The sequence below is a fragment of the Pelodiscus sinensis genome, chromosome 3 (assembly GCF_052426305.1).
Source record: "Pelodiscus sinensis isolate ZL-2025 chromosome 3, ASM5242630v1, whole genome shotgun sequence".
Classification (NCBI taxonomy): domain Eukaryota; kingdom Metazoa; phylum Chordata; order Testudines; family Trionychidae; genus Pelodiscus; species Pelodiscus sinensis.
The window spans coordinates 78,800,193-78,827,574 of record NC_143054.1 but is presented as its reverse complement, the minus strand read 5'-3'; the positions used below and the strand labels follow the sequence as shown (position 1 = coordinate 78,827,574).

General features: G+C 41.7%; 1 protein-coding gene across 1 annotated transcript in view; it reads left to right on the top strand.

The window, feature by feature from the left end:
• The window catches only part of SEC63 (SEC63 protein translocation regulator), a 126,203-nt gene that overhangs the window by 77,003 nt on the left and 21,818 nt on the right, over positions 1-27,382 (top strand). The window contains exons 10-16 of the mRNA XM_075923967.2: positions 326-458; positions 6,169-6,261; positions 7,703-7,857; positions 8,238-8,385; positions 10,231-10,313; positions 19,535-19,594; positions 19,853-20,011. Coding sequence (XP_075780082.1) covers positions 326-458; positions 6,169-6,261; positions 7,703-7,857; positions 8,238-8,385; positions 10,231-10,313; positions 19,535-19,594; positions 19,853-20,011 — 831 coding nt within the window. The remainder of the gene's footprint in view (positions 1-325; positions 459-6,168; positions 6,262-7,702; positions 7,858-8,237; positions 8,386-10,230; positions 10,314-19,534; positions 19,595-19,852; positions 20,012-27,382) is intronic.

Below are 27,382 nucleotides of genomic sequence, written 5' to 3'. Positions count from 1 at the left end.
CAAAATTAAAATAAATTCAAGCTTATGATCAGTTTAAACGTCCCAGTTTCTTCTTTGCTAATCTAAAAAGACAGTCACATCCTTGAGGCATTGAAGCTGTAGTTTTGTTTTGGAACTGGACTGTAATTAAAACAGCTGCTCCTCTCCAATCTTCATCTTGGGGGAGAAGAGTTAAAAGTGTGTCAAGATAAAACCCCTTTGAAATGTGACCTGTAAAATATTATTCAGGTTTTGTGTAGTGATGCAAGCTTTTTTCCTTGTGCTATGTTTATCATTTTGGTACTAAAATAGCCATTTTTATTTGTAATTATTCTGTTTCCTTTAGCTAATCAGAGAACTTGGTAGCATTAATTTAAAGAAGAATGAGCCTCCGCTTACCTGCCCTTATAGCCTGAAGGCCAGAGTTCTCTTACTGGCTCATCTTGCCAGGATGAAAGTTCCTGAGACACTTGAAGAAGGTAATAATGATTCTTCAAGTACTTGTTCCTGTCAAGTCCTATCAGGAGTGCATGTGCACACATGCACAGTGGCTGGAAGATTTTCCCATAGCAGCGCCTATAAGGTCGGCCTTGACGCCCCGGAGTTGCACCTTCATGGTGTAGTATAGAGCCCTGCTGACCTGCCCTCTCCTCACTTTCTTCTTACTGCCAGTGATGGTAGGCTGGAACTTGCTGTAGTTCTTGGTTTCTCAAGCGCACTTACATTCTCTCATAATCTTATCTGTAGATAGTTTTTCCAGTTGTAGTTTATAGTTATAGTTAGTAGGGGGTAACCCTCCTCCCCCAAATTTCTTTCTGACCCCTGGAGTCATGGCATGCTTCATTCTCTCAGGTTCAAAAACCGTATAGTCTGCACAAAGCGTATGCCAAAGTGCGACCCTGATTCTTCCTACTTAGTGCCTTGGTGAAGATCACCCATGGGATTGTCGTCCCATCTGCTGCCAGGAAGTCTAAAAGACAGGGAACAACAACTGAAAATACTCCTTATGGAGGCAGCTCTATGCCCCCATTTAAACCTGGTACAGAGGCACCAAGCACCTGCTTGTGGGAACTATCTTCTGGTTTGTCACCGAAAAAAAGACTCCTCACAAAATTTGACAGGGGATCCCTTGAGGCCCATCCAAGAGGTACCGCTCTCACTTGCCAGTGCCTCAGAAGAGAGCCTCAAGAGCCACAGAGAAAAAGCTCAGGTCATAGTAATAGCACCAGCCTGGCTCCATCAGCACTGGTACATATGTCACTTAGACATGTCTGGGGAGACACCAGTAGACCTACCACTCTTCCTGAACCTCCTGATGCAAGACTACGGTCATCTTTGGTACCCAAACCTCGAACTGCTTCACCTTACAGCATGTACATTTCATAGCTGGACCCGGCAAAGCTGGCCTGTACACATCAGGTTAGGCAGGTCCTCCTTTGCAGTAGAAAACCATCTACCAGAGCCACCTACTTTGCCAAATGGAAGAGGTTTTCAATCTAGTCAGCTCAGCACCACTTGCCACTAATGCTGGCTCCAGTGCCACTCATCCTGGACTATATAAAAGGGTCTCTCTCTTTGTCAACGGTCAGAGTGCACTTATCCACCATAATGGCTTTCCACCCAGGATTATAGTGCTGACCTTCTATGTAGAGAGAACAAAGCCATTCCACAAATGAAATGGATCTAGCTATTTGTGGCAATTGCAGACAAAACAGAGGGCCAGCCTGTGTCATTCCAGTGTATCTTGTCATGGATTGCATTCTGCGTTCAGGATGGTTACAGGCTAGCATGAATTCCCATACCTCCTATCCCAGTGCACTCCCCCAGAGCTTCATTTACAGTGTTTCTCGCTCAAGTCCCCACTCATAAGATTTGTAAAGTGGCAACATGGTCCTTGAGCCGTATGTTTGCCACTCATTTCACTATTACCCAGCAGGCCAGAGAAGACGTGACCTGCAAGTGAGCAGAGCTCCAATCAGTCATAGGCTCTGACCCCATCTCTTAAACTTGGGCTTATGAGTCACCTGACTGGAATGGACGTGAACAAACACTTGAAGAAGAAAAACTGCTATTTACCTTCATGTAACTTGTTCTTTGAGATGTTGTTCATGTCCATTTCAATACTTCCCAGTCAGAGTAGACAGCAAGAAGGAACTGGGGGAGGCGGGGAATGTGGAAAGCAAGGATCTATATTGGGCACTATGAGGGTGTGACTACAGTGAACACCCAGGCTGACTTTACAGGTGCTGCTATGGGAAAATCTTCCAGCCACTGTGCATGTGCACATACACACATCTGATTGGGATGGATATGAACACCACATCTTGAAGAACAATAGTTACAAGAAAGTGAGTAACTATTTTTTCTCCTCTTAAAAAGTTCTTTAGGAATAGAAGCATCATTTCATGTTTCTCCGGGGGGGGAGGGGGAGCACGGGAGGAATCTTATTGGACATATTTACAACTGAAGTAATTTACCTTAATCACATTTCACTCGTTTTAGTTCTTGGTGGAGCGATAGCAACTCTGCCTACCCCAGAGTTGCATATAGTTTCTTGTCCTTTCAAAAAAGTGTGAGAACCACTGAATTAGATGTATTTAATAGTGAACAATTCTCCTTCATGTTATTTCATACATTTATGTTCCACTGTATGCATGGAACTCAGTGCATTTGTATCAGACTTTTGTCGGTTGTACCAGCAAGTGCGAAGGCCCCCCCACTATTCTTGTGTGCCAAGATGAGAGAATAAAGGGGTATGATCAGTATCTCCCTCCAAATGTAATACTGCCTGCAGTGAGAGTTGTAGCTCTCTGCTCTTGAGCTTTAGTTAACCAACTTTTAAAAGAAATTGTTAAACATAGTTGTAACTTAGTTTAGGATTTCATCTGAAGTGGGATATACCCACAGAAGTTCATGATACCATCTACATGTTTTGTTAGTCTCTAAGGTGCTGCAAGACTACTTGTTTTTAAATTTTTTTTTTTTTTTTTAGTTTATTGCAGTTATTTTGGATTTAATACAGGCAGTCCCCGGGTTACGTACAAGATAGGGACTGTAGGTTTGTTCTTAAGTTGAATCTGTATGTAAGTCGGAACTGGCATCCAGATTCAGCCGCTGCTGAAACTGATCAGTTTCTACAGCGGCTGAATCTGGACACCAGTTCCGACTTACATACAGATTCAACTTAAGAACCCCAGGTGTCCCCAAGTCAGCTGCTGCTAAAACTGATCAGCAGCTGATTCCAGGAAGCCCGGGGCAGAGCAACTCTGCCTCGGGCTTCCTGTAGTCAGCCGCTGGTCAGTTTCAGCAGCGGCTGACTTGGGACGCCTGGGGCAGAGCAGCTGGGGAGCTGCTGGGTTGGTCCAGTAGCGCGGCTGCTCCTCGGCGCTACTGGACCAACCCAGCAGCACCCCAGCTGCTCTGCCCCAGGCGTCCTGATTCAGCCGCTGCTCCCCCAGCAGAGCAGGGAGATGGGGAGCAGCTTTTCTCGCCCCGGAGGAGGCGGGCGGCGGGACCAGGCGTCCCGCCGCTCCAGTCCTCCGGGGCGAGAAAATCCCCATTCGTAACTGCGGATCCGACATAAGTCGGATCTGCGTAACTCGGGGACTGCCTGTATGTGGAAATTCCCAGGTTTCAAACAGTGTGCCATGTGCAGGGCTGTGATCCCTGTGCACAACACCTACTTAGATGGACATGTGAGGGACAAACTCCTGCTCAGAAAGGGATTTCCCTAGACATTCATGTAGCCTTCTAGAGCCTGCATAAAGATCCTTGTGGCAGATACTAGTCTGTGTTCCACCCATTGTCAAACAGGTAGATGATGCCAAGTCCCGCAGCAGCTGCTTAGCCAAGGAAGTATTGGTATCTGGAACTGCACCAACTCTGGTTGAGGTTTGCTTGTCTTGAAATTGTAGACCAAGCTGCAATCTCTTCACTTCATGGCATTGATGATTTCTTGTTGAGTAATGAGGTGAATCTGCTCTTGATGTCCAAGCCATTCTGGTGAACAGCAGAAAGGATTCCAGCAAAACCACATATGCAGCAAAATTGTGGTTTTCAATTTGAGCAGACTCTTGTCAGCTATCTTGAGAGAGTACAGAAATTAGACCTATATTGGATTATCTATTGCATCTGAAATCTTGTGGTCTCTCTATCAGTTTAGTGAGAATCCATTTAGCAATTATTTCTACAGTACACTCAGCAGTTGAGGAGTTTTATATCTTTTTACATCCATAGAAGTATGCATTTTGAAAGGGTTTTCTGTATGGTTACTCTTCCGTGTCTAATCTGTTACTTTCATAGGCTCTGAGTTTGGTATTATTTCCTTTTGATGGCCTTTACCTTTGAACTTTTGGCAACATCATCCTTCTCACTGCAATCATAATAAAACATTTTTGGTAGCAGCTACCTTTGCAAGGAGGGTGTTGGCGGTCCAGGCACTTGGAGCCGACCCTTGTTTTACAGTATTCCACAAAGGTAATACCTTGCTTAGACTAAAGACATGTTTATGCCTAAAGTGGTCTCTGAAATCTACTTCAACAAGACTATTTGTCTCCCAGTGTTCTTCTTGAAGCCTCATTCTACCAAGTCTGAAGAAGAATTTCATACCTTGGATATTCAGAAGTTTCTAGCATTTTTACCTGAATCACATAGTCTTTCAGAGTATGTCCACACTATGATAAAAGGCCTTTGGCTGTCCCAGATCAGCTGGCTTAGGCTCATGCTGTGGGGCTATAAAATTGTGGTGTAACTGTTCAGGATTGGGCTCCAGGCTGGGCTTTGGAGGCCTTCCTCCCTTGTGTAGTATTAGAGCCCCTGTTCCAGTCCAACCCTGAACACCTTCACTGCAAATTTTAGCCCCACAGCTGGAGCCCTGTGAGCTGGAGTCAGCTGCTCCGAGTTTCCGTTCTGTGGGATTTTTATCATAGTGTAAATGTACCCTCAGATTTCCCTAGATTTTTTTCATAGTCTGTTCTGACAGGACTAAAAGGCAACCTATTATCGCCTACATATTTCACGCTGGATTTCTGACTGTATCAAACTTCGCTACAATCTGCCAAAGGTGTGTCTTGCACTGAGGATAACACCTCACTCTGACAGGGCTCATTCTGTTTCGCTAGTATTTTTGAGCAACGTTCCTCCATGTGGACGGTTGCAAAGCAGTAATGTGGTCATCTGTGCATACCATCTCTAGACACTATGCTATTTACTAAAGATCATGCAGACTTCAGCAAGGTGTCTCCAAGTATTCTGAAGCCCCACCACCTGTAAGGAAACTGCTGGTAAATCACTTACAATGGAATGTATAAACTCACAATCTCTCGAAGGAGAAAAAGACTGTAATTTTACTTGTATGGTATCTATTCTTCAAGGTGTGTTTTGCATATAAGCATTTCACGACCCTTCTACTCCCCACTGCTTCAGGTTTGACTTACTAGTCATATGAAGGAAAGAAGAGGGAGGCAGTGACCTGCCCCTTTCATACATTTGGCCCAACACGTGGCAGTAGCAGAGCTGCATATGTCACCTACTGGTACAGCTGGCAAAAGTTACAACTTGAGTGCATATGTACTGTTGTGGAGTGTCCATATATGTGCCACCCGTATTGAAGAATAAGTATTATATGTGGAAGTAAACACTAAAAAGTCTGACTAAAAATTCCTTTCCCTCTCATTTGCCCAATTTTCAATCTGCTGATTCTTGTGATAAATTTCTCTAGTTGTCCGTAACGTCTTCCAATTTCACCATTTGATTTCTGTTGTAAAATTCAAGTAGCAAATCTTTGATTGAAAACCTTTACAGGCCTTTACATTAAATGAATCAAAAAGAGCATAAGTCTATTTTTTTTTCTTAGTAGGTAACCTTTAAGAATTTTTTTAAAGTTCTTTTACAATGACATTCTAAATGTTTGACTTTTATTGAAATGTGTAACTTCTGTTAGACTTCTTTTATAATGCTTCTGAGTTGTAAGGTGGTGGGAGTTGAGCATGACCAGCATTTAGCAGAATCAGACTCATTGTGGTTTAAAATACATGTGTGTTAGAGAACAGCTTGTAGAGAAGGAAAAAAGATAGGGTGTGTGACTGACTGACTAGGTGGCTTTCTAAATGACAGAGGTGGGGTGCACATAGTTAGAGAAGATAGGTAAGCAGAGAATTGGAAGGTTTTACCAAATCACTCATTTTGCAGATCAGCAATTTATCCTGAAAAAGTGTCCTGCTTTACTTCAGGAAATGATTAACGTAATCTGCCAGTTAATAATAATGGCACGTAGCCGTGAAGGTAAGGAAAACATTATTATATTGTATTTAAACTAGAAAATCTCACTGTCCGTTGAACTTGTCTTTGAAGAGTTGTTGAGCTTGTGGGGAAACATTGATTTTGTACATTTAGATATTTTTCATTCCTTTATAGTCTCAACGGGAAAGGATCTCTTTCTGAAGAGTTCAGTCTCCTGTACTTCCCCCATTTGTGCTGTAAGGATATGTATACCCTCAGAGTTAGGGGGGAGCACACATAATCACATTAGTTCTCATTGAGCTATTGCAGGTAGTACAGGGAGCAGTGAGAGGCTAGCATCCTTAGTATATGCCAGTGGAGCAGGGTTAGGTTGTACTCAGGTGTCATACTTGAGTCACCATCCATTTAGCTCAATTATGCAGCTATTTTTAGTGTGCTAGCTTGAGCAGACACACATCTATGCAAGTTGGGAATTTCACAGTTAGCTTCAAGGGTTGGTGTACCTACAGCAGTGAATACCCCCTTTTCAGTGTTAGACCGCTCCCCTACACTGTCTTGTGATTGATTTGATGACTCCATGACCCAATGCATTTGTAGCATTACCATTAAAGAGTAAAGTTATAGATCTTTGGAAGGTAAGTCCTGAGATGTATCCCTGTCCATATCTGATCTCACCCCTTCTGCGAGTCTAAGATTTAGTCAACATTTCACTTATGTATTCTGTCCTTTCCTTCAAATATATATTAAAAATACTCCCCAAGAGAAGAATGATATATAGGTATTTGTAACATTACAAACACTTTTGTCTTCTGGCTTAAAAAATACTGGTAAAACATAACTAGTTACTTTGTACACCCCCACCTAACTATGTTAGTGCCCATATTAACATTTTTATAAGCAAATTTTTCCAGCTTATATTTAGAAAAATACCAGTAACCTCCCTGAATGAATGTTTCAGTCAATTATTTTTTAAATGCTGCCCTCTCTCTGGGGGAGGAATTATGTAAAAAACTTCTAAGGTAAACTAGTTCGTTTCTGTTTTCACAGGAATTTAAGTCTGTACTTTATCCTTTTAAAAATTATAATAGAAATTAAATCAGTTTGATTATAATCAATAGGCAGGCTACCCCAACTTTCTCCTTGATGTCTTGACCAACCTGCAGTGGTTAGGAAATAAATTATCCTTTTACACAGCCCTTTGCCTAGTTTGGCACAACCTGAAGAAAGAACATTAACAGGCACTGAATTTTTCGTTAAACTATACTGTAATAACTTTTATAGTAAAATGGCCATCAATACTATTTAAAATCTTTATAACATTAAGAAAATGTCATATGCATTGCAAGGTACTGCTTTCCTTATGAACTTTTAAAGTTGCTGAGCTGATCAAAATATTTTAATTTAATATGTTGTGTATTATACATTTCAAAGTATACTAGAAAAACATGTCAAAAATGGTCTTGTAAAATTCATTCTCCCCAAGAAAGGGAGTTCCATGCGCCATCGTTGGGATCTTTGGAAAACTGTATGAAGCTTTCCCAGATGGCTGTCCAAGGACTTCAGCAGTTCAAGTCTCCCCTTCTGCAGCTCCCTCACATTGAAGAGGACAATCTTAGGCGAGTTTCCAATCATAAAAAGGTATACAATTACAGATAATGCTCAGTCTTTTTTTTAATCTTTATATTACTTCCTTTATCCTGCTTCTGTCTCTCAGTAGGCAAATTAATAGCTCACAGAATAAAAAGCACTTGCTCAGGGATGACTTCTTGTGCTTTATGTTCCTTAAACTGTAACAGTTAGCTTTATAGATGAAAAGGAGCGACTATTCGCCACAGATAAGTTATGATCTGTAGCATGGTTAATTATGGGATAGGCATATTGGACAAAGCGCAATATCTTGTTTATTCCAGATTGTGGGAATGAATTGAACAAACAGCCTTTGTGTCGGCATTATTGCATTAATTAGAGTTCAATTTTGAGCAAAGTTCTTTTGTAGTGTTTTTCTTTTTTCAACTAAGTTCAAAATCAAAAGTATCCAGGACATGGTGAGTTTGAAAGGACCTGATCGCCGCAACTTACTACATTTCCTTGAAGATGAAAAATATGATGAAGTTATGGCTGTATTAGGCAGTTTCCCACATGTCACTATGGATATAAAACCACAAGGTAAGATGGAACATTGTTTCATTGCTGTATGTGTCTTCCTTCTTGACAATTTGATAGTCTGCTGGTCGTAATGAGTTAAGATTCTTAAACACCAATTCCTTACATTATTTATGTAACCTGGAAATTGGCAGACTTTCCTGAATGACAGGCTCTCACACTTCAGATTTATAGTTTGAGGAAAATAAAGTATATTAAAGCATCTTGCATACTTAGAGGTCATCAGCAATTTTATCTAGAGGTACTGATACAGTATTTAATTGTTTGATTGTGAGAGCAGTGTGTAGTAATGGTTGAGACAACATAAATCTTTCTATCCTTTGCCTTGTAAAATTAAAGAAAAAAAGGTGGCTAAGGATTTCATGCTTGTGCTTAGCTCAAGTACTAAACTATCCGTTTTTAATTTGAGATATTATATCAGAGTCCTGGGTCATTAAAGGGTTGAGAGTATTTTTGTGAGAGTGAAGGTATATTAACCTTGTGTTATGAGCATATTCTGCTTTGGATAACCATATAGCACTTGATTAAAGTTAAGTACACTGTTTCAATCGCGTATTATTCTCCTTCATTTGCTCTCTGAAAATGTGCTGCTAACAAGTGTTTCCTGGAAGCTGCATGGCAGCAGTTTCACAGATGATTAGCAGCTTAAAGGGAACACTGCTGCTAACCAGTTGCTTTAGGCTGCATTGCAGTGGAAGGTAAAATGATCATTGATCACTTTCCTCACAGGAGAATTGAGACTTAATGTTAGTAAAGGTCTGAAATATTTGGGTAGTGCTAACATTTATTTGCAGTTTTGCAGATATGTTTTGTTCAGTTAGTGTTAGATTTGGCTTATACATAGTCCTTATTAAGACATATTTGCTTTATGAATTTAAGTTAAAAATATGTTAAAACTATATAGCAGGCACTTTCCAACCAGTATATTTCCTTTATCAATGTTTAGCAGGCACAGAGTGCTGATGTTTAGTTGTGTTCATAATTGTCATGCAGTCCTTGACAAACTTGTACCCCTTCGTGTTCTTGCATGCTACCCTTCCCTGTGTACGTTTTTGCATTTGACAAATACACATTTATTTTAAAATTGTGCCAAGGAGGATTTAACATTTTTGCTTCTACCTAGATTGACGGTTTTCACTTCTAATTATAGATGATGGATGTGTGAAAAACTGAGGAATACTTTTATTTTTCATACCAGAATAAAAATATAATATTTTTCAGTCATTTTACTGCATTCTACAATAAGATCCTCTGAGTGCATTGACCCTAGTATAGGTCTTTTGGTCGATGTTATAGTCAAATTATTCAGTAATATTGTTTCCTTTTCCCCCCTTCCTCTTTTTGAAAAGGGATTAAGTGCACGACTCTTAATTCAGTTTTGAAATTAAGATATTAATCATTCAAAGATCAGGCAAATCATAGTTTTGGTTCCCAGAACAACTGTAACTTAGTTCCCTTGCTCACGTGGTATTTTGTGGTATGAAAGTTTTATGTTTTAATTTATAAAATGCTACATAGTTATAATTCCCACAACAGCCGTAACTTGGAATACCTTGACTTTCCTACAAGTAAACTCTCAACCTCGATATTTACTTGGTATAGTTTTATACTATTATTGCTACTTATTCTGTTAATCGATGTATTCTAGATAATAGAGAGTGCTTACAGATGCAGATGAAAGTCTTTATTCTTGGAAATATTTTCAAATTCTTTTCTGTTAAATTTTCTCTGGAAAACCTGTATGATTACACTCACAATTTTTTCTTGTCACTGAAGTAATTCTTAATTGATTTCACATTTTTTTAAATTAAGCAAGAATGGTTGAATAGACGTTTTGCTTTTCTTTAGTTTTGGATGATGAAGACAGCAACAATATTACAGTGGGATCGCTAGTGACTGTTTTGGTTACATTAACAAGGCAAACAATGGCAGTAAGTAATCAAAGTATTTATGACTTTGGTGTAATTGCAAATGCATTGTGATTAACCTAGAATGTTTTCTTTGGAGCTTGTTTCTTGATAATTTTCTGGTAATTGACTAAAAACAGCATTCATAACTTAAGCTCTTTTGTTGTCAAAACAGTTAACCCTCTCTCCATCAAAAATGTGGTTTCATATTGGAAATATCTCATGTCATTCAATTGACTACACTAGTCAGACCTAAAGGAAATGGTTTGTAATGAAATGATTTTGGAGTAATTTTACCCTTGATATCGTGATAGGTTGTCAGTAGCTTTTGCAGTAGTTCATTATGTTGAAAATTCCAGTGTCATCTAAGTTAAGTAGTTAGGACACCTGAGTTTGTTTATTAGATTAATCAAATTGCAAAGGTATATCTGTTAAAAGATAAAAAGTTACAGCTTATTTTTGTGTAGTGGCTATACCAAATAGAGAAAGAAGATTGTAGTCTTGCAATAGTATAGTGCCAAGAGAAGTTTGCATAGAAATATTTCAACTTGAGTATAGAAGATAGTGTATGTAACTGATTACTTTTCTGGCTAGCCTAAACTATATGAAAATAGGCTGAATTTGGGCACTGTGTAGCATGTAGTGTGACGGCGCGTTGGGAGTCCCCCGTCTCCTGCACCCCGAAATGGCACAAACAGACTGCACCAGCCGGTGGAATAGAGGAAGTTTATTGCCTCTCCAGGATACAGCACAGCACAGATGTAGTCTGGTCACAGAGCTGGGCTAGGATGCCTCAGGCCCCCTTGAGATGGGGGAGACTGGGCCCCTAAACTCCAGCCCCTTTCCCTAGGCTCTCCTCCATGCTCTCAGACAGTAACTAACCAACCCTCTTGCAGCCCTGCCCCCCAGCCAGGGCAGCATTCCACCTTCCTTTGTTCCTCTCCATGGGGGGTGTCTGGCCACTGGTTTGCATAGTGACTCATCCTGTTTTGCTGGGTCGTGGTACCCACGGCAGCCAGTGGGGGTTACCCCAGAGCCAGCAGCATAGAAACCAGCCAGGTACCCCCACTACGTTACACATGTCAATAATCTAAACTTGCCTGGTATTAGAGATGTAACATTCTGTTTTATTATTTAACTGGTTAAACCTCCCCCAACCCCCAAATCTGAAAATTAAAACCTGAAGGATTGTAATCGTATTGCAATCTTAAAGCCTGGCATACACTTACAATTTAGATTGGCTTAATTATGATGCTCAAGGGTGTAAGAAATCCATACCTACTCCTGGAGTCTATGTAGGTAGGTCAGTAGACAAAAGCTTACATTGACCTAGCTACTGCTCAGGTAGATGGAGTGCCTACAGATACAATAAAATGCCTTCTCTCTCTTTTTTGTCTACTATAGGTTACAGCGGTATAGCTAAGTGTGATAGCACTTGTATTGTAGACCTGGCCTAAGAAAGATTATCTGTGATTGCACAAATGAGGGCATTCTTTCATATCAAAACTACTCTCCCAGGTTAATTCTGAAAATGAAATGTTCAGTGGGACAGACCACATCGCTATGTTTTATGTGCCAATATTTATTTTGGTCTTTCCAGAAATACACAAAATAGTCCGGAATTTGCCAGAAAAATTTCAGCAACTAACTACTTGTAAAAGAATCCTTCTTTGATAAGGATTCTATCACTGGATTTTCTGAGCCATAGCTCAGAAAATGTGTTTTTCTTTATCTGCAGTAGCGGTTTTGGTAAACTTATGGAAATCTTTCCCAAAGTGTGGTCATTACTTACTGGCACTACCAGAAGTAATTGGCTTTCTTTTGCATCCATCTTGGGTGCTTCACTAGCTGACTTTTCCTTTTCCTTCAGTTGCTGTCATTCCGAGTCGAAACTTCTCATTACAGGAGGCTGGCTGCAGTTGCTAATGCGCAAGATAGCACGTCTCAATTACATAGTGTTGTTTCCAAGTTACCCGCAGTATCTGTTGATGTTTCACTCTCAGATTTGATATCACACATTGTGTGTCTCCAGAATTGTACAAGGCTAGCACAGTGATTGAAAAAAGGCCACCCTCATTGGGTGCTGCCCCAGTTTTTCCTTAGACATGGACCAGCTTGGAGAACACACACGTGCGTGTCTGTGTGTAATTTTTTTTGGTAAAAACTGAGGTGGGTCTTTGCCCACGAAAGCTTATGCTCCAATAAATCTGTTAGTCTATAAGGTGCCACAAGACTTCTAGTAGTTTATGAGGTTTTAAATGTTGGTCAGAGACTTGCTAGCTGACTGAAGAGCCTTTCAAACATCACTCACACATGTAATGACTAAAATTTTCCATATGATGGCTGTTCAGCACTGTGATGTATGAAATCGGTCATTAGTATGTGCCAAGCTTCTGATGGGTTTCCATGTCATAAAAATCACTGCCGTCATTGGCATTTTAGTTTATTATTTGTATTGTTGCAGCATCTGACATACACAAGGACTCTCTTGTGTTTGGCGCTGTACAGACACAGAATCAAAGGTCCAAAGTGCTTCCAGTCTAAGTATGAGACAACTGATGGATACAGGCAGTTGGGGAGTACAATGAAATAATGAGACAGTATGGGTCAGAATGGTAGGCAGTGGTCTCTGCACACCAGTCACCTATTACTGGCAACATTTTTGTATGCATCAGAACAAAGTAGAATACTTAAAACAGTTATATGAGTGTTCACACTGCAGTGTGACTTTTGAAAAATGCCCATTTTTGTGACAAACTTCCAGCTCTAAGAGGGACAACCTTCCTCCCTGCTTGTGTTGTTGACAAACATGCAATGTAGACACCTTGAACCAGTTTGTCGCTGATTCTAGCCTCCAGGAAGTGGCCCAATCAGCTGCTCTGGTCAGCAGTTTGAACTCAGCTGCCCTGCAGCCAGGTGATCAGTTACCCACACCAACCCCTTGCGAGCCCCACAAAATTTAAATTTCATTTCCTACTGCCTAAGCATCTAGGTGCCTCTTGTCCCACATGCTGACTCAGCATGTCTCATGGCATCTTCCCAGGTACCCATGTCTGATCATCATACCAAATGCTCCCCCACTTGGACCAGAGCTGTTGGATCTGATCAGTATATGGGGAGTAGTGATCCTGTAAACTGTGTGCTTCTGCAGCAGCTTAGGAGAAAGGCAAATGCCACCGAGCTGATGAGCAGAGCAGTCACAACTAAGTTTTTTATTTCTGTTGATGGTACACATGCCTCAGTGCGCACAAAAATCTATTCCACACATGGATGGAAAAGATTAGAGGACAGATGGATGGAGAGAGGAGTATGTTTGGTTCCAGCTGTGAGTGACCCATAGGAACTGTGACATGTGTGGGCACATTTCTCAATCCTTGTGTGGAAAGGGGTATGAGCGGGCCATGTTACAGTACAGAGTGAAGATTAAAGAACTATCATAAGGCCTTGTGAAGTGAACCAGTGCACTGATGTATCACTGAAAACCTGCTATTTTATAAGGAGCTTGATGCTATTATCGGAGATAACCCCACTGTTAGCCTGAAATAGTTAGATCTGAGATTTACTTCACAAAAGATGGGCTCTCTGCAGTATCCTTCTCTCCACATCTATCAATAGCATGTAGTGTGTAGTATAAGATAAAGGCAGGTTAAGGTGGAAAACAAAATGTTTGTTAGGGATACCACAAAAAATTAGGATCCTCTGCAAACCTAAACAACAACAGCTCGGTTGTTAGCACAAATGGTGACAATGGGAATGAACCCCAGAGACTATCCCTTACAAATGGGATTCACCAGAATAACAGAGGAGGACTATACCATATCCAGACTATACCGGGAACCTCAGGACAGGTAAATAGCTTGTTCTCAGTCCAGTGTCTTCAGCCTTCTATTCTTGATCACATTGTACTGTGTGCAGAGTGTGCACACTACCCTGTCACGGTGTAACAGGTGAGTGAAGGTAGGATAAAAGCACCTTAATAGAGGTCATCATCTTGGTAAGCTAGGCTAGTACACTGTGAGAAGGTTTCTATGCTTCACTGTGATGACCTGCTGGTACAGTATCCAGTGACAAAAAGCACTCTGAGCGACAGACACTCTCCTACATGCATTCTGGTTCCTAGGCAGATTTACTGCCACAAGACACTGTATTTCCTACCTTTTCCTTTGCTTGGCACCAAACTTGGAAAAGGGTTCCAGAAGCCTGAAGGAGAAAGGGCGCCAAGATAGAGGACAGGTTGTCCTTTTGCCAATCCAAAAAGGCGATCACCAGAGAAATGACGACAGTATATATTTAACCTGTTCCCCTCCAACACCACCTCCACCGCCAAGAGCCTCATGGATACTTCAGAGGGCACGGAGGCAATACATGGAAAACGTCTCCTGAAGGATGATATTGTAGATGAGGAAGTTGAAGTAAAAAAGGACCAGCGGCTCCTCCCCCCCAGGATTGTCAAAAGTGTCTGGCAGCCAGGAGCTGTTTTCCACTGCTGATGGGCATATCCAGTCTGAGCAATTGCTTTCCAAGGACCAAAAAGCAAAAGATAAGATGCAGGGCAAGTGACTGTGGCTTGTGGAGTACAGGGATGAGGCATGGAGAAGTAGAAGGCTCACTGTGAGATGCACATATCCCTGTGTAGCTAATCAATATGAGTTTGCAGGATGCTGATGCATGCCATGATCTCAACAGAATCCTGCGGAGAAAGACTATCAAAACCTTTCCAGAGATGCTTGTAAATTTTCTGTTGCAGATTCTATGCAATTTTGTCCCCTCCCACATTTCAGGACCCTAGCTGGTACTATTTATAATTCAGTTGTGTAGGAACCAAAGTGGAATATAGATGGACTGCATAAGGAGCTGGAAGAAAGCCACGTACCTGGAGAAGTTGTACTCTGGTTTCTTTGCTTATCCTGAGCAGGGAGATGCCTGCCAGGGCGTTACCCACCTGTGGAGAAGTATGGTATGACTCAAAATATGGTCCTGCACAGTTTATTTTCTGTCCCGGACTGGAATTTCTTTTGTCCACATGCACAGCCACCAGCCACTCTCACTCCTTCACTCCCATGAGTACTGTACTTACTGAGATGCATTCCTTGGAAAGGTCAGCAGGCAAGTGAGTGGAAAAGGGTTTTGTAAGTGAAATATTACAAGATAGGACCTGATATTAATAGACTCCTTTTTGTGCTGAACAACAGAGCCTTTGACAGCTGTGTTGACAAGGTGGCAACAGATAAGGTTGTGTCCTAGAAAAAAACAGAAGTATTTGGTTTGTGAAGTGCTAAATCAATCCACGAGTATTAGTGCAGATCACAAACATTTGTGTAACCCCCCTTTTTCCTCCCCGGGTTACTGGGGAGCAGGTCACACTCACAGGTGTGCCTGGGCGCCTGGTGTTTTAACCCAAAAGAGATCCTGAGTAACCCAGTGGTGATGGTGTTTAGCTGGGGAAAGCCCTATCCATCCCCTTGCTGCAGTCCCTTGCTGGCAATGAATGTAAAGTGGCGGTGCCTCCACCTGGCTGGCCTTGTGTACACACTGGTGCCTTGAGAGCCTCCAGGAATATACTCATTCCAACATAAAGCTGGATCTAATTCCAGAACAACTACAAATCATATACATCTAATAGAATACTTTAAAATAAACAATCTTTACTTAACTAAACAGGCATTAACAGATTAGCAAGGAATAGCATTAACAAAACACATAACAATAACTGAAGTTTATATAGCTAGACAACAGTTACTCCACCCCAGAGTGTGCACACCCTTAGACTCAGTCCCAGACACTTGCTTGCGTTGGCGCGCTGATGTTGCAACTGTAGTGAGGGTTTGGTCCAGGCTAAACAGCAGTTCTGTCCCAGGCAGCACTCTTCCAGCAAGGCCCAAACTTACTGCCTCATGCTGTGCCTATAGGAAGCAGCCTGCTAACTCCCAGTTCCAACAGGCATGTAGTAGCTGCGCTCCAACAGCCCCTGCACTGGGTCAATGTCCTTGGCAGCAGCCTGGCTCTCCCTTTGGTTCCAAACTGCAAGGCAGAGTCCCAGACTGCTGGGCCTCTTCTTCAAGCACATGGAGAGAGCCTCCTCTCTCTCACAAGAGTCCCTCCTCCCTCTTTTGTTCCAAAGGCTCATGAGAATTGTAGTCTGGATTGTAGCACACAGGGTCTTTTTAGAATAAAACAGAGGCCCCTTTAGTAAGGGGACTACATTTGGAAAGAGAGCAGAGGAATCACAAGGACTACCAGGCCACAGTCAATTCAATGTTTTATCTCCAGCAATCCCCACACACATGCACCCTCATATTCCCTTTCGGGGAATATTCATTTTCCCATGCACTCCACCACAACTTTGATTATTATACCTGGATCTACACACATTTGTAAGTTGTAACCCTTAGCTGGCCTCTCCTTATCCAGCTCTTGGGTGTGCTTTTTTGTGTTTCAGTGCACTGTTTTCTGATAAAGGCACACTTTTATTACAGTTCCATGTTTTTATTTACTGTTTAACAATCTCACAGACCAGTCACTGTGATCGCAGGTGTAGGCTTTAACGGCATGTTCCCAGCTATGTGTTGCATTGGAGAATGGGGAGGGATGCAGCCTGGAAGCAACTGTAACAAAAGTTTATTTCAGTGCCCCTTATTTTCAAAGTCCACCCTCAAAGCCTCCCTGATGTTAACGTCAGCCCTTTGAGCTCCTCTGACAGTTTTAATGTTTGGCTGCTCAAACTCTGCCAAGCACAGCGCCTCCGTGCTTCACCCCAGAGCAAATAATTCCCCCTTAGTCACACAAATCATGTAAGGTGCAATATGCAGTGATAACCATGAAGCTGTTGTCTTTAGTGAGGTCTGGCCTGCCACAGGCACGCTTCATCTTGCCTTCACTCCCAGAGGTACCACCATGAGGCCCTTGTGCAGTCTGTTGTTAAAACCTGAACAGTGGTAAGGAGTGTGACCCCGGACTGCAAGGGGTAAATCAAATTTCCTAGGATTACAATGGACATCTCCACATCCCCCATTGTAATCTTGTGGTCCCTGCCTGCAGCTTTTTATACAGGCCAGTGTTCCTGAAGATGTGTATGTCATGCACCTTTCCAGAGCACCCCACGCTGATATCTGTGCAATGCCCTTGATGGTCCACAAGTGTCAACAGCACCATCAAGAAGTATCCCTTCCTAGTGATGTACTCAGTGGCAAAGTTGACTTGTGCTAAAATCTGAACACGTCAGATTGCCCTCTCACATGTGGGAAAGCCTATGTCCACAGATCTGGCCACCATATCATGCACGGTTCCCAGAGTCATGGTCCCCTGTAGCTTTATTTTCTTTGTTACTTGCAGTAGTACAGCACCAGTGGTAGACTTCGCCACTCCAAACTGAATTGTAATGACTGGTAGCTCAGTCGTGAGTCACCAGCTTCTACATAGCAATTGCCACATGCTTCCCAACTGAGAGGGCAGCTCTCATTCGTGGTATCCTGGCACCACAGTTTGGGGGCCAGCTCAGTACATAGCTCCTGAAAGTTTGCTTTATGCATTCTAAAGTTCCGTAGCCACTGGTCTTCATCTACACCTGCATGACTATGCAATCCCATTACTCTGTGCTGGTTTCCCTAGTTTAAAAGCACCAATCTACCCTGTATAGCTGCTCTGTGACTGCAAAATGTAATGGCAGGTTGCTGCTATCCATATCTCACACACTGTCAGGCTCCTCTGAGTAGTCTTCCCCTTTCAGTAATTTCAAGGTGATCTCCATGTGTGATGTCCTCATGACAGCAGAGCACACAAGGAAAGTACAGAATCCATTCTTTCTCGCTGCAGTTTTCAGAGTGCAGAACAGAGAATGGCAGTTACGGGGGGAGGGGAGCACAAAAGGAGATGCCATAAGCCCCTGAACAAAGTGGTGCCTCACAGGACATTTTGTGTGGTTTCAAAATGCCCCACACTCTGTTCCATGGTCCCATAACATCTTGCCATAGATGGTGTCTCCAGGCTCTATCGTATACATACCTATTGTACATTGCTCCTGCTGTCGACGGGGGAGCTAATGATGTGGGCACAGTCTGTTGACAGAGGGAGCAACTGTAAATGAATTCGGTACACACCATAATCTTGCCAATATTAATGAACTGAAATGTACAATTCAATCACATTTCTTTAAGCAGGCATGTTTAAACTTCTTATGGTTGAAAAAGCTTACATGCAAATATTTGGGTTGTCAATAAACTTTCTAATTTTAGACACAAATGTGTTCACTGTATGCCTTCATGATATTGCCAGTAAATCATATTTGCCATTTTATTATAGAACAACAACTGAATTTATTTTGTGCCAGATAAGTAGTATCTTTCTGTATAACTAATGAAAAATACTTTTCTACCTACAGACACCTTCTGATCTTCTGGAGGGAGGTGGATAGAAATATTTTGCTAATGTAAACACACATTTCTGGCTTGGTTTGTCCTCCATGAATGACAGGCTACATATGGAGTTCTTGTTTCTTAATATTCATGTAACATGGATCAAATTTGCATTTTACTGCTAATGCTGAATTTTGTGATACAGAATTTCCATATTTTATAGAATAAGTAAATCTTTCAGCACAAGACAGAACTTTAATCTGAATGTTTTTTAAATAAATGAACTATGCTAGAGTTGGTAAAATTCCCTAAGCAAAAATTCAACCCTTCATCATCTTTTTAGTACTGGTCAATTGGGGTACGTCTAAACTACGTTCTGTTTTCAAAAGAGGATATGCAAATTCTGTGGGAATTTGCTTATCTTCTCCCGATCTCACTTCCAAAAGCGGAGCTTTTGAAGGTGAAAGTAGTCTGGACGTGGTTTTCTTTTTTCAGGGGGGAAAAACCCTTTTTCTAAAAAAAAAAACCACGTAAACCTCATTTTTTAAGGAAGAGCATTTTTTTCAAAAAAAGGGAGGGGGAGAGCGTCTAGAAAAAAATTCATACAGACTACTTTCACTTTTAAAAGCTCCGCTTTTGAAAGTGAGATCGGAAGAAGATATGCAAATTTCCATGGGAATTTGCATATCTTCTTTCGAAAATAGACGTAGTCTAGACATAGCCTTAGTGTCTTATGATGATCAGTGGAAATAGAATTCTAAATAAAGAACAAACCTACTCAGATTTTACATTTTTACTTTGGTATCTTAGTAAGTAATAGAATAATTTTTTCTCTAAGCATCAGTGCTTGGTCAACAGACACACAGACTAAAACTTAATTTTCCCCACAATCAGGAAGTGTTTGAAAAGGAACAGTCCATCTGTGCAGCAGAAGAGCAACCTGCAGAGGATGGGGTAAGTTGAGAATAGACTATATCACAGTGCCTCTCCTTCCTAGCTGGGAAATGAGCCTTCATTCTGATTTTGAGTTACTCATTCATGTATTTGTGATAGATGTTATGACAAAGTCCTATACACATATCCAGTAGAACATAGCTTTTAAAGTAGTTTCATATCTTAACACATTTGAAGCATGTGAAGATGGCTGCCTGAACTTAAAATATTTATTGTGGTTTAATCAGCCTACTATTTAATCACCACATTTTCTTACAGCAAGGAGATGCCAACAAAGTAAAGAACAAAGGATGGCAGCAGAAGAATAAAGGAATGAAGAAGGTTCCAAAATCAAAGAAAAAGAAAACTTTGAAAAAGAAACCTGCTCCTCCAGTGTTGCAGCAGCCAAAGCCACAGAAGCAAAAGCAAGCTAATGGGGTATTTCACTGAAAAATTTTAAAGACAGAAGAGACTGTTAAATCATCTAGTCTGATCTCCCCTATATCTCAGGCTATTAGATTTCACCCACTTATTCCTATATTGAGTATCAGGAACTTTGTATTTGATGAAAGCATATACAGGTTCAATCTCTCTAGTCCAGCAACCTTGGGACCTGATCAGTGCCGAACCAGAGTATTTGCCTGCTCTTAATACATTTAAAAATCAGAAGCGCAGTGGGGGGACTTGGCGTGAGCCAGGAATCAGCTGGCTCTGCTTTTGCTGGGTTCCCCTGCTGTGCTTCAGTCTTTTAAATGTATTAAGAGTCTGCTAGTTCTTAATACATTTGAAAGGCTAGTGCGCAGTAGGGGGGACCCAGCATGAGCCAAGAATCAGCTGGCCAACTTATGCAGAGTCCCCTGGCTGCACTTCAGCCCTTTAAATGTATTAAGACAGAGACACAGTGGGGCTAGCTTCCAGGGACAGGAGCTAACCCCACTGTTGCTCCCCCGCTTATCAACTAATCAACTAGTTGCTGGATTGATTAAACAAATGTAACATCTCTACCGCAGGTGGTCAATATTGTCGAGCCACATTATCTGTACTTCTGCTGCTTACTAGGCTCTTAGAATATATTTAGGGGTAAATTAGAGCTTCGTAACAGCATATAACTCTGAGCCAGGACTGGTGCCTGTAAACAAACTTTGAGACCACTGGAAACTTGGCCACACCCATGATAAGTGGACAGCTGGCGAATTAAAATCATGCCAGACCACAAATGTTGCAGGACTAGAGAGGTTAAATCTGTACTTGTGTTTGACTAAAGCATATCTTCTATGAAAATACCTGATTTTGATTGGAGAACTTTAGGAGATGAAGCCATTACTTCCCATGGTAGTTTTTCAGTAGTTACCCTCATTATTTGAAGTGTGGTTAATTTCTGCTTTAAACGTATCTGGCTTCCACTTTTAACCACTGTTCCTTATTAGGCCTTTCTCTGGTACGTTAAAGTGCCATTTATTATCTGGTATTCCCCCAGCCCCCCCCCAGCCCCCCCCGGGAAGGTACTTGTATCAAGTCACCTCTTGATCTTGTTTTGATAAACTAAACCATTGAGCTCCTTATATTTCTCAACATAAGACATTTTTTCAGCTCTCAAATAATTTTTCTGGCTCTTTTTGTGCTCTCTCCAATATTCCAATGTACTTTTAAAAATAAGAACATAATGGCCATACTGGATCAGACCAAAGATCTATCTAGCCCAATATTCTGTCTTCCAACACTGGCCAATGCCAGGTGCCCCAGAGGCAATGGACATAACAGTTTATCATAAAATGATCCATCCCCTGTTGCCCATTCATAGTTTCTGACAAATAGAAACTAGGGACACCATCCCTTTCCATGCTGGCCATAAATTTATCTAGCTCTTTTTTGAATCCTGTTATAGTCTTGGGCTTCACAGTATCCTCTGGCAAGGAGTTCCCATAGGTTGACTGAGTGTTGCATGAAGAAATACTTCCTTTTGCTTGTTTTAAACCTGCTACTTAATTTCATGTAGTGACCCCTAGTTCTTGTGTTATGGGAGCAAGTAATTGACTTTTCCTTATTTATTTTCTCTATATCAGCTATGATTTTATAGACTTCTATCATATCCCCTATTACTTTTCTCTTTTTATGCTGAAAAGTTCCAGTCTTCTTAATCTCTCCTCTTCCATACACCTTATCATTTTTGTTGCTTTTTTTCTGCACTTTTTCCAATGCCAATGTATCTTTTTGAGATGAGGTGACCACATCTGCACATAGTATTCAAGATCTGAGCAAACCATGGATTTATATAGAGGCAATAAGATATTGTTTGTCTTATTGGCTATCCTTTTCTTAATGATTCCTAATATTCGGTTTGCTTTTTCGACTGCTGCTGCACATTGAGTGGATGTTTTCAGGAAACTATCCACAGTGACTCCAAGATCTCTCTCTTGACTGGTAACGGCTAATTTAGTCCCTATCATTTTATTTGTATAGTTGGGATTATGTTTTCCCATGTTCATTACTTTGCATTTATCAACATTAAAAATCATCTGTGATTTTTTTTTTTTGGTTGCCTAGTCACCTAGTTTTGTGAGGTCGTTTTGAAGGTCTGTGACATGAGAACTGGATACAACATTCGTCTCATCAATAGAAGAAAAATCATCTACCTGTTCCTTCGTTCATACATCCAAAGATTATATGAGTCTGTTTTGCTATATCATCACACTGAAAACTCTTTTTCAAAGATATTGTTTTCCAGGATATAGCTCCCCATTTTGGAGGTTGTTCCTAAGTGTATGACCTTACATTAGGCTATCTTAAAACATGTCTTGCTTTGAATTTGCCCATCTTACCAAAAGATCCAGATCACTCTAACTGCCCTGTTGTCATCATATATGAGTTCATCACTCTGTATCTCATCTCGAAATTATATCTGCTATACGTTTTTACATTTACCTCCAGATCATTGACACAATTATTAAATAGTGTTGGGCCTATTACTGATCCTTGTTGAACTTTATTAGATAAACTAGCATTTTATGATGATTTCACATTAACAATTACCATTTAAGGTCTAATGCTTAACAGTTTTAACTAACCGTATACTTTAGTGATAGCGTATTGGGCTAAATTTTAATCAGAGTGTCACACAGTACTAAGACAAACCTCTTAGAAAAGTCTAATTATATTTATATCTATGCTGTTAGCTTGATCAACAAAACTTTTAATCTTAAAGAATGAAATCAGGTTTGTTTTGACAAGACCTGTTTTCAATAAAGCTTGTTAACTGGCATTAATTATATTCCCATCCTTGAATTTTTTTTGAGGTCCTTTTTGTAATTGAGTTCAATTCCAGCTTTTCTTACTATTTTGCCAGGAATTGATATCATACTAACTGGTCTATAATTAGCTAGGACATCTTCTGAATATTGCTTCCTATCTTCTGAATATTGGCACACTAGCACTCCAAGTCCTTTGGAATGTCCTTGATTTGCTAAAATTTATTAAAAATTAACATCAACAAGCCAGACAGCTATTCAGCCAACTCAGTTAGAATTACCGGGTGTAAGTTGTCCAGATCTGCAGATTTTAAACATGTTTATTCTTGGCACATTATAAATAGTATTCTGTTGAGTTACTATTGAATGGAATTGTACATCATTTCACTTCTTTTCAAATACAGAGCAGAAGTACTTATTGAATTCTTCTGGCTTTTGGCATCATTAACTATTACACCATACCTCCCTAGTAATAGGCCATTGTTAGAATTTCTTTTGTTCCTAATATAGTAAAGGATTTTTTTTTACTGTCCTTAACCCTGCAAGCCTTTAATTTTTTTCCCCTTGATATCTTTTGTTTCCCTTCTCAGTGTCAACACTTCTGTAACTTTTAATTTATATCAGTTGCTAGCAACATCCCCTTTTTTGCATTTGTTTTATATATATTTGCTGCCTTTGCTTTTCCACTGAACCAGAATGGACCTTTACCCCCAAGTCTTTCTTGAATGTAGCATTCTCACTTTTTGGACATCTAACCAAAATGTTTCTAATAAACACCCACCTTTCACATTTTTCCCCTTAATCAGTTTTGCTCTTGCATTTCTTCTACTTTGGAAAATTAGCACTTGATTTTTTTTAAACAGTGTTCTGCGTATTTTACTGGTTGGGTATGTTCTCAATGACCTGATTACATTCAATATGGGCAAATGCTGATCCCAAGGTAACTGCCAACTTCCAATTTAATGATGAGTTCATCTTTAACTACAACAGTGACGATCACAATAGTTACCTTCTGTTGTGTGTAATAATTTGTATTAAAAAAAGATATGACCTTTAGAAAGTTTAATGGTATTCTGATACTGACTGCATAAGACTTGCATGTTTCCCAAATTGAAGTTCCCCATTATAGTTTTTCTGTGAATAAATCTGATAGATTCTTAGATAGTAAGTCTATCTTCTCTGGCATATGATTTTCACTAGGCTTTATTTAATTGGGAGCATATGGGTTAAAGATGTTTTTATTTATTTGTTTAACACAGTTGAAAAATTAGCCAAAATACATCGGAAAGACAAAAGTGACCGAGGCACCAATTCTTAGAAGTTCAGTTAAAATGTTACATTAATATTGAAGAAAAAGGGGAGAAGAGATGGTTCTCTCTCAAATGATGTGTTTGCTCTGGAAAAGGTGTGTGCTGTCACTGCTGCCCTTTGCTATAGATGTGCTCTTCCTTAATTTTCCTATCTAGGTCATCAATAAAATCCACAAGGCTTTATGTATCAAACAATGCCCATTTTTAGGGTGTCACTTATTAATGGAAAAATTAATAAATTCAAGAAAGGCCTTTGCCCAGGCTTCTTTCTTTGAAGGCATATTCCATCTGAATTTCACTCCTGCCTGAGTCTATCCTTGGCACTCCCAGGCCTTTTATCTGCATGGCACTTTTAACTTTGTTTCCTTTAATGGAGCCAGGGTCTCTTGAGGACCTGACTGTATTTCTTCTCACAGCAGAAAACCCCTTGGAGGCTGTCTTCCCTCCCTAAATTCCTTATCTTGGGAGTTCTCTTGCTCTGTTCCCTGGGAGCTCCTTTTAGGAATCCCTGAGCACTGGTAGCCTTTTGTGAGGCCCAGGTGATAGCCCATTAGATGCCAACCAGCTACTTAAGCAATAAATTGCTTACCCAGGTGGACTGAGATGAATTTGTTTTTCATCAAATGGTTGCTCAAGTACATTCCACATTAGGTGTGTGTGTGCTCCCCTCGTGCAATGTCTAAAGCTTTTCCTCTATCAGTATCTGTAGGGGAACAGCTCTGGTGACTCCTGGAGTGGCACCCTCAGTTGCTTCTTGTCACCATTGACCGTGCATCAGAGCTGCTGCCTTTGACTCTTAGTAGCTAGATCTCTGCTTAGCAGCTCTGTAGATAGTTCTTCAGCCAGTTGATCGTCAGTTTAGATAGTTTGTTGTCCCAGATGGGACTTTTGCCTACAGACAGGATGTGCCCTGGTCCCCAGATTTCAAACCTTGTGTTTCATGCAAGCCCCTTATGCTATGTAATGGTAGTTTTCTGCAGTGTCTTGGCAAGGGGTACATTCGTGACCAGAGCCAAATTTTGCAGATCCTTCAAGCCCTGTACTAAGAAGAATAGGGGCATTCCCTTGCAGGCATTCCTAATGGAGTTAGCCCTGTCTCTGGCAGGGGAGCAGGTGCTGTCTCAACCTCAGGCACCATGCAGCAAGGGTGGAATGTCCCCTGGGTGCCCTTCTCCAGTTGGCACCGCTCACCCTTGCAAACCTTGATGAGGATGGCAAAGGCTTCAGTCAAGAGCTGCTCCTCTCTCTGTCCTGAAAAGCCAAGGACAAATAGAGGGGAGCCTACACCTGATTGGGTAGCTTATCGCCTCCACCCGGAAGTCGAACTTTGACTCAAATGGAGCAGACCAGCCTGTAACTTTAGCACCAGGCTGCAATGATGGCCTCCAGCACCTAGAGGCACCAGGTGGTGCAGGACATTCTGGCTATACTCATACTGGTGGCACCGATGCCCCAATTTTGAGGCAAGACCATGTTGGGCTCCTTCAGGGTATCCCCCCTCTGGCACCGCCCCTCTCCTAAAGCGTTGAGATGCTAGGACTGCTTCTTCGAGCAGTGTCCCATGGGTGTTCCGCTATAGGTGCCGCAGATCGGAGATGTTTTCCAGCCATAGTCTGCCGGACCACACATATGTGATGCTCGTCTCCTGCCTTTCGTGCCATTTGTGTGCGCACGGTCCGGCTCCCACCAGTTCCTCCTGACCATCCTTGGCTGTAGACGGAATGAACCCTCTCTCCTCAGATTCCTGTCAGGATTGAGAGAGAGAATTAGGCTGATTTTTTTTATCATACTACTTATGTTCGTAGTCCTTGTTAGTTACAGTTTATATAGTTTAAAACATTTTTTTTCCTTGTAAATAGTGTGCGACGCGACATATAGTCGCCTCAAAAACAACAACAGAAAAGAAAGAAGATGCCATGCCCGGACCAACTGGTTTCAAAAAGTGCGGTGCATGTTGAGAAGCAATGCCTGCCTCTAATGGACATGCTTTCTGCATAAGGTGCCTAGGCGAGGGACACATCCCCCAAAAATGTCCCCATTGCTCCAAGCTCACGTCACGAGGTAGGAGGGACAGGGAGATGCGGCTAAAAATGCTCCTGTTTGATAGGGCATTACAGCTGTAAAATATAGACTCTTCCCACCCCTCGGAGTCTGCTAGACGTTGACCACCATCTTCCAAGTGGTCAAAGAAAAGACCCTGTCCCTCTCGATCTTTATCCTGGATGCGCGTTAGCATGGGGGACAGGCCAGGCACGTCTGCTACATGCTTGCCTGATAAAGCGAAACAGAGCCGCAGCACATCGGCACCAAACCCGTTGTCATCAGGGTATACAGCACCGACCATGGCGACGGTACCTCGTCCAGCACTGTGTGCACCACCAGCACCAGTAGCGGCACCAGAAAAACCCGAGGCACAGAGGCGCACCTCAGCACCGACTGCCGCCTCGGCACCAGCTGTACCAGTGGCGCTGTTAACCTCTTCACCGGTGCGTCATCTCCCAGTGGCACTGCTTACACAGACGGCACCGATATGTGAGGCACCACAGCACACTTTAACAACTGCACTGCCTCCACATGCGATACAGCAGCCTGTACCCAGGGAAATCTTGACACCAGGGTCATCTTCACTGGAGCAATTCCTTGCACAGACCACAATGAGGCAAAAGCCCCGAAAATTTCCAACACCTTCGCCCAGCCTGGAGCACATGCGTTTCTCACCTGAACTGCCTTCACCTTCTCCGGTGCATTCAAGACATTCACCGAGGCATTATACACGTTGAACTTATCGTTCCCCTCACCTCTCATCACATTATCACAACCGATACTGACACTCACTGGCTCCGTCTATGCACTTCAGGGGAAGATCGTGATCTCCCAGATCCTCGACGCTTTCCAGTCATTCAGGACACCATGGGACACACAGGGGTAGATACTACTCCAGGTCCCCACATATTTCCCATTATTACGATCGCTCCCCCACTCACTACCGTTACCATAGACATCACTCCCACTTATCTCGTCTGGACACGTCGCCACCGTTTCCTCACCAGTCACAACCATCACCTGCCGGAGCGTGTTCATCTGCACTGCCCTCAACGAGGCCACCTACCCAACCAGAATTCTGCCTTCCATGCCATTCCCTTTGCACCCACAACAACAACACTCTTCTGAACAAGAAGAACTGCAGGGTCAGTCACCCACTGACCAATCATCATCACCAGACGATGCAGTTTTTCAAGGTGATACATCCCTGT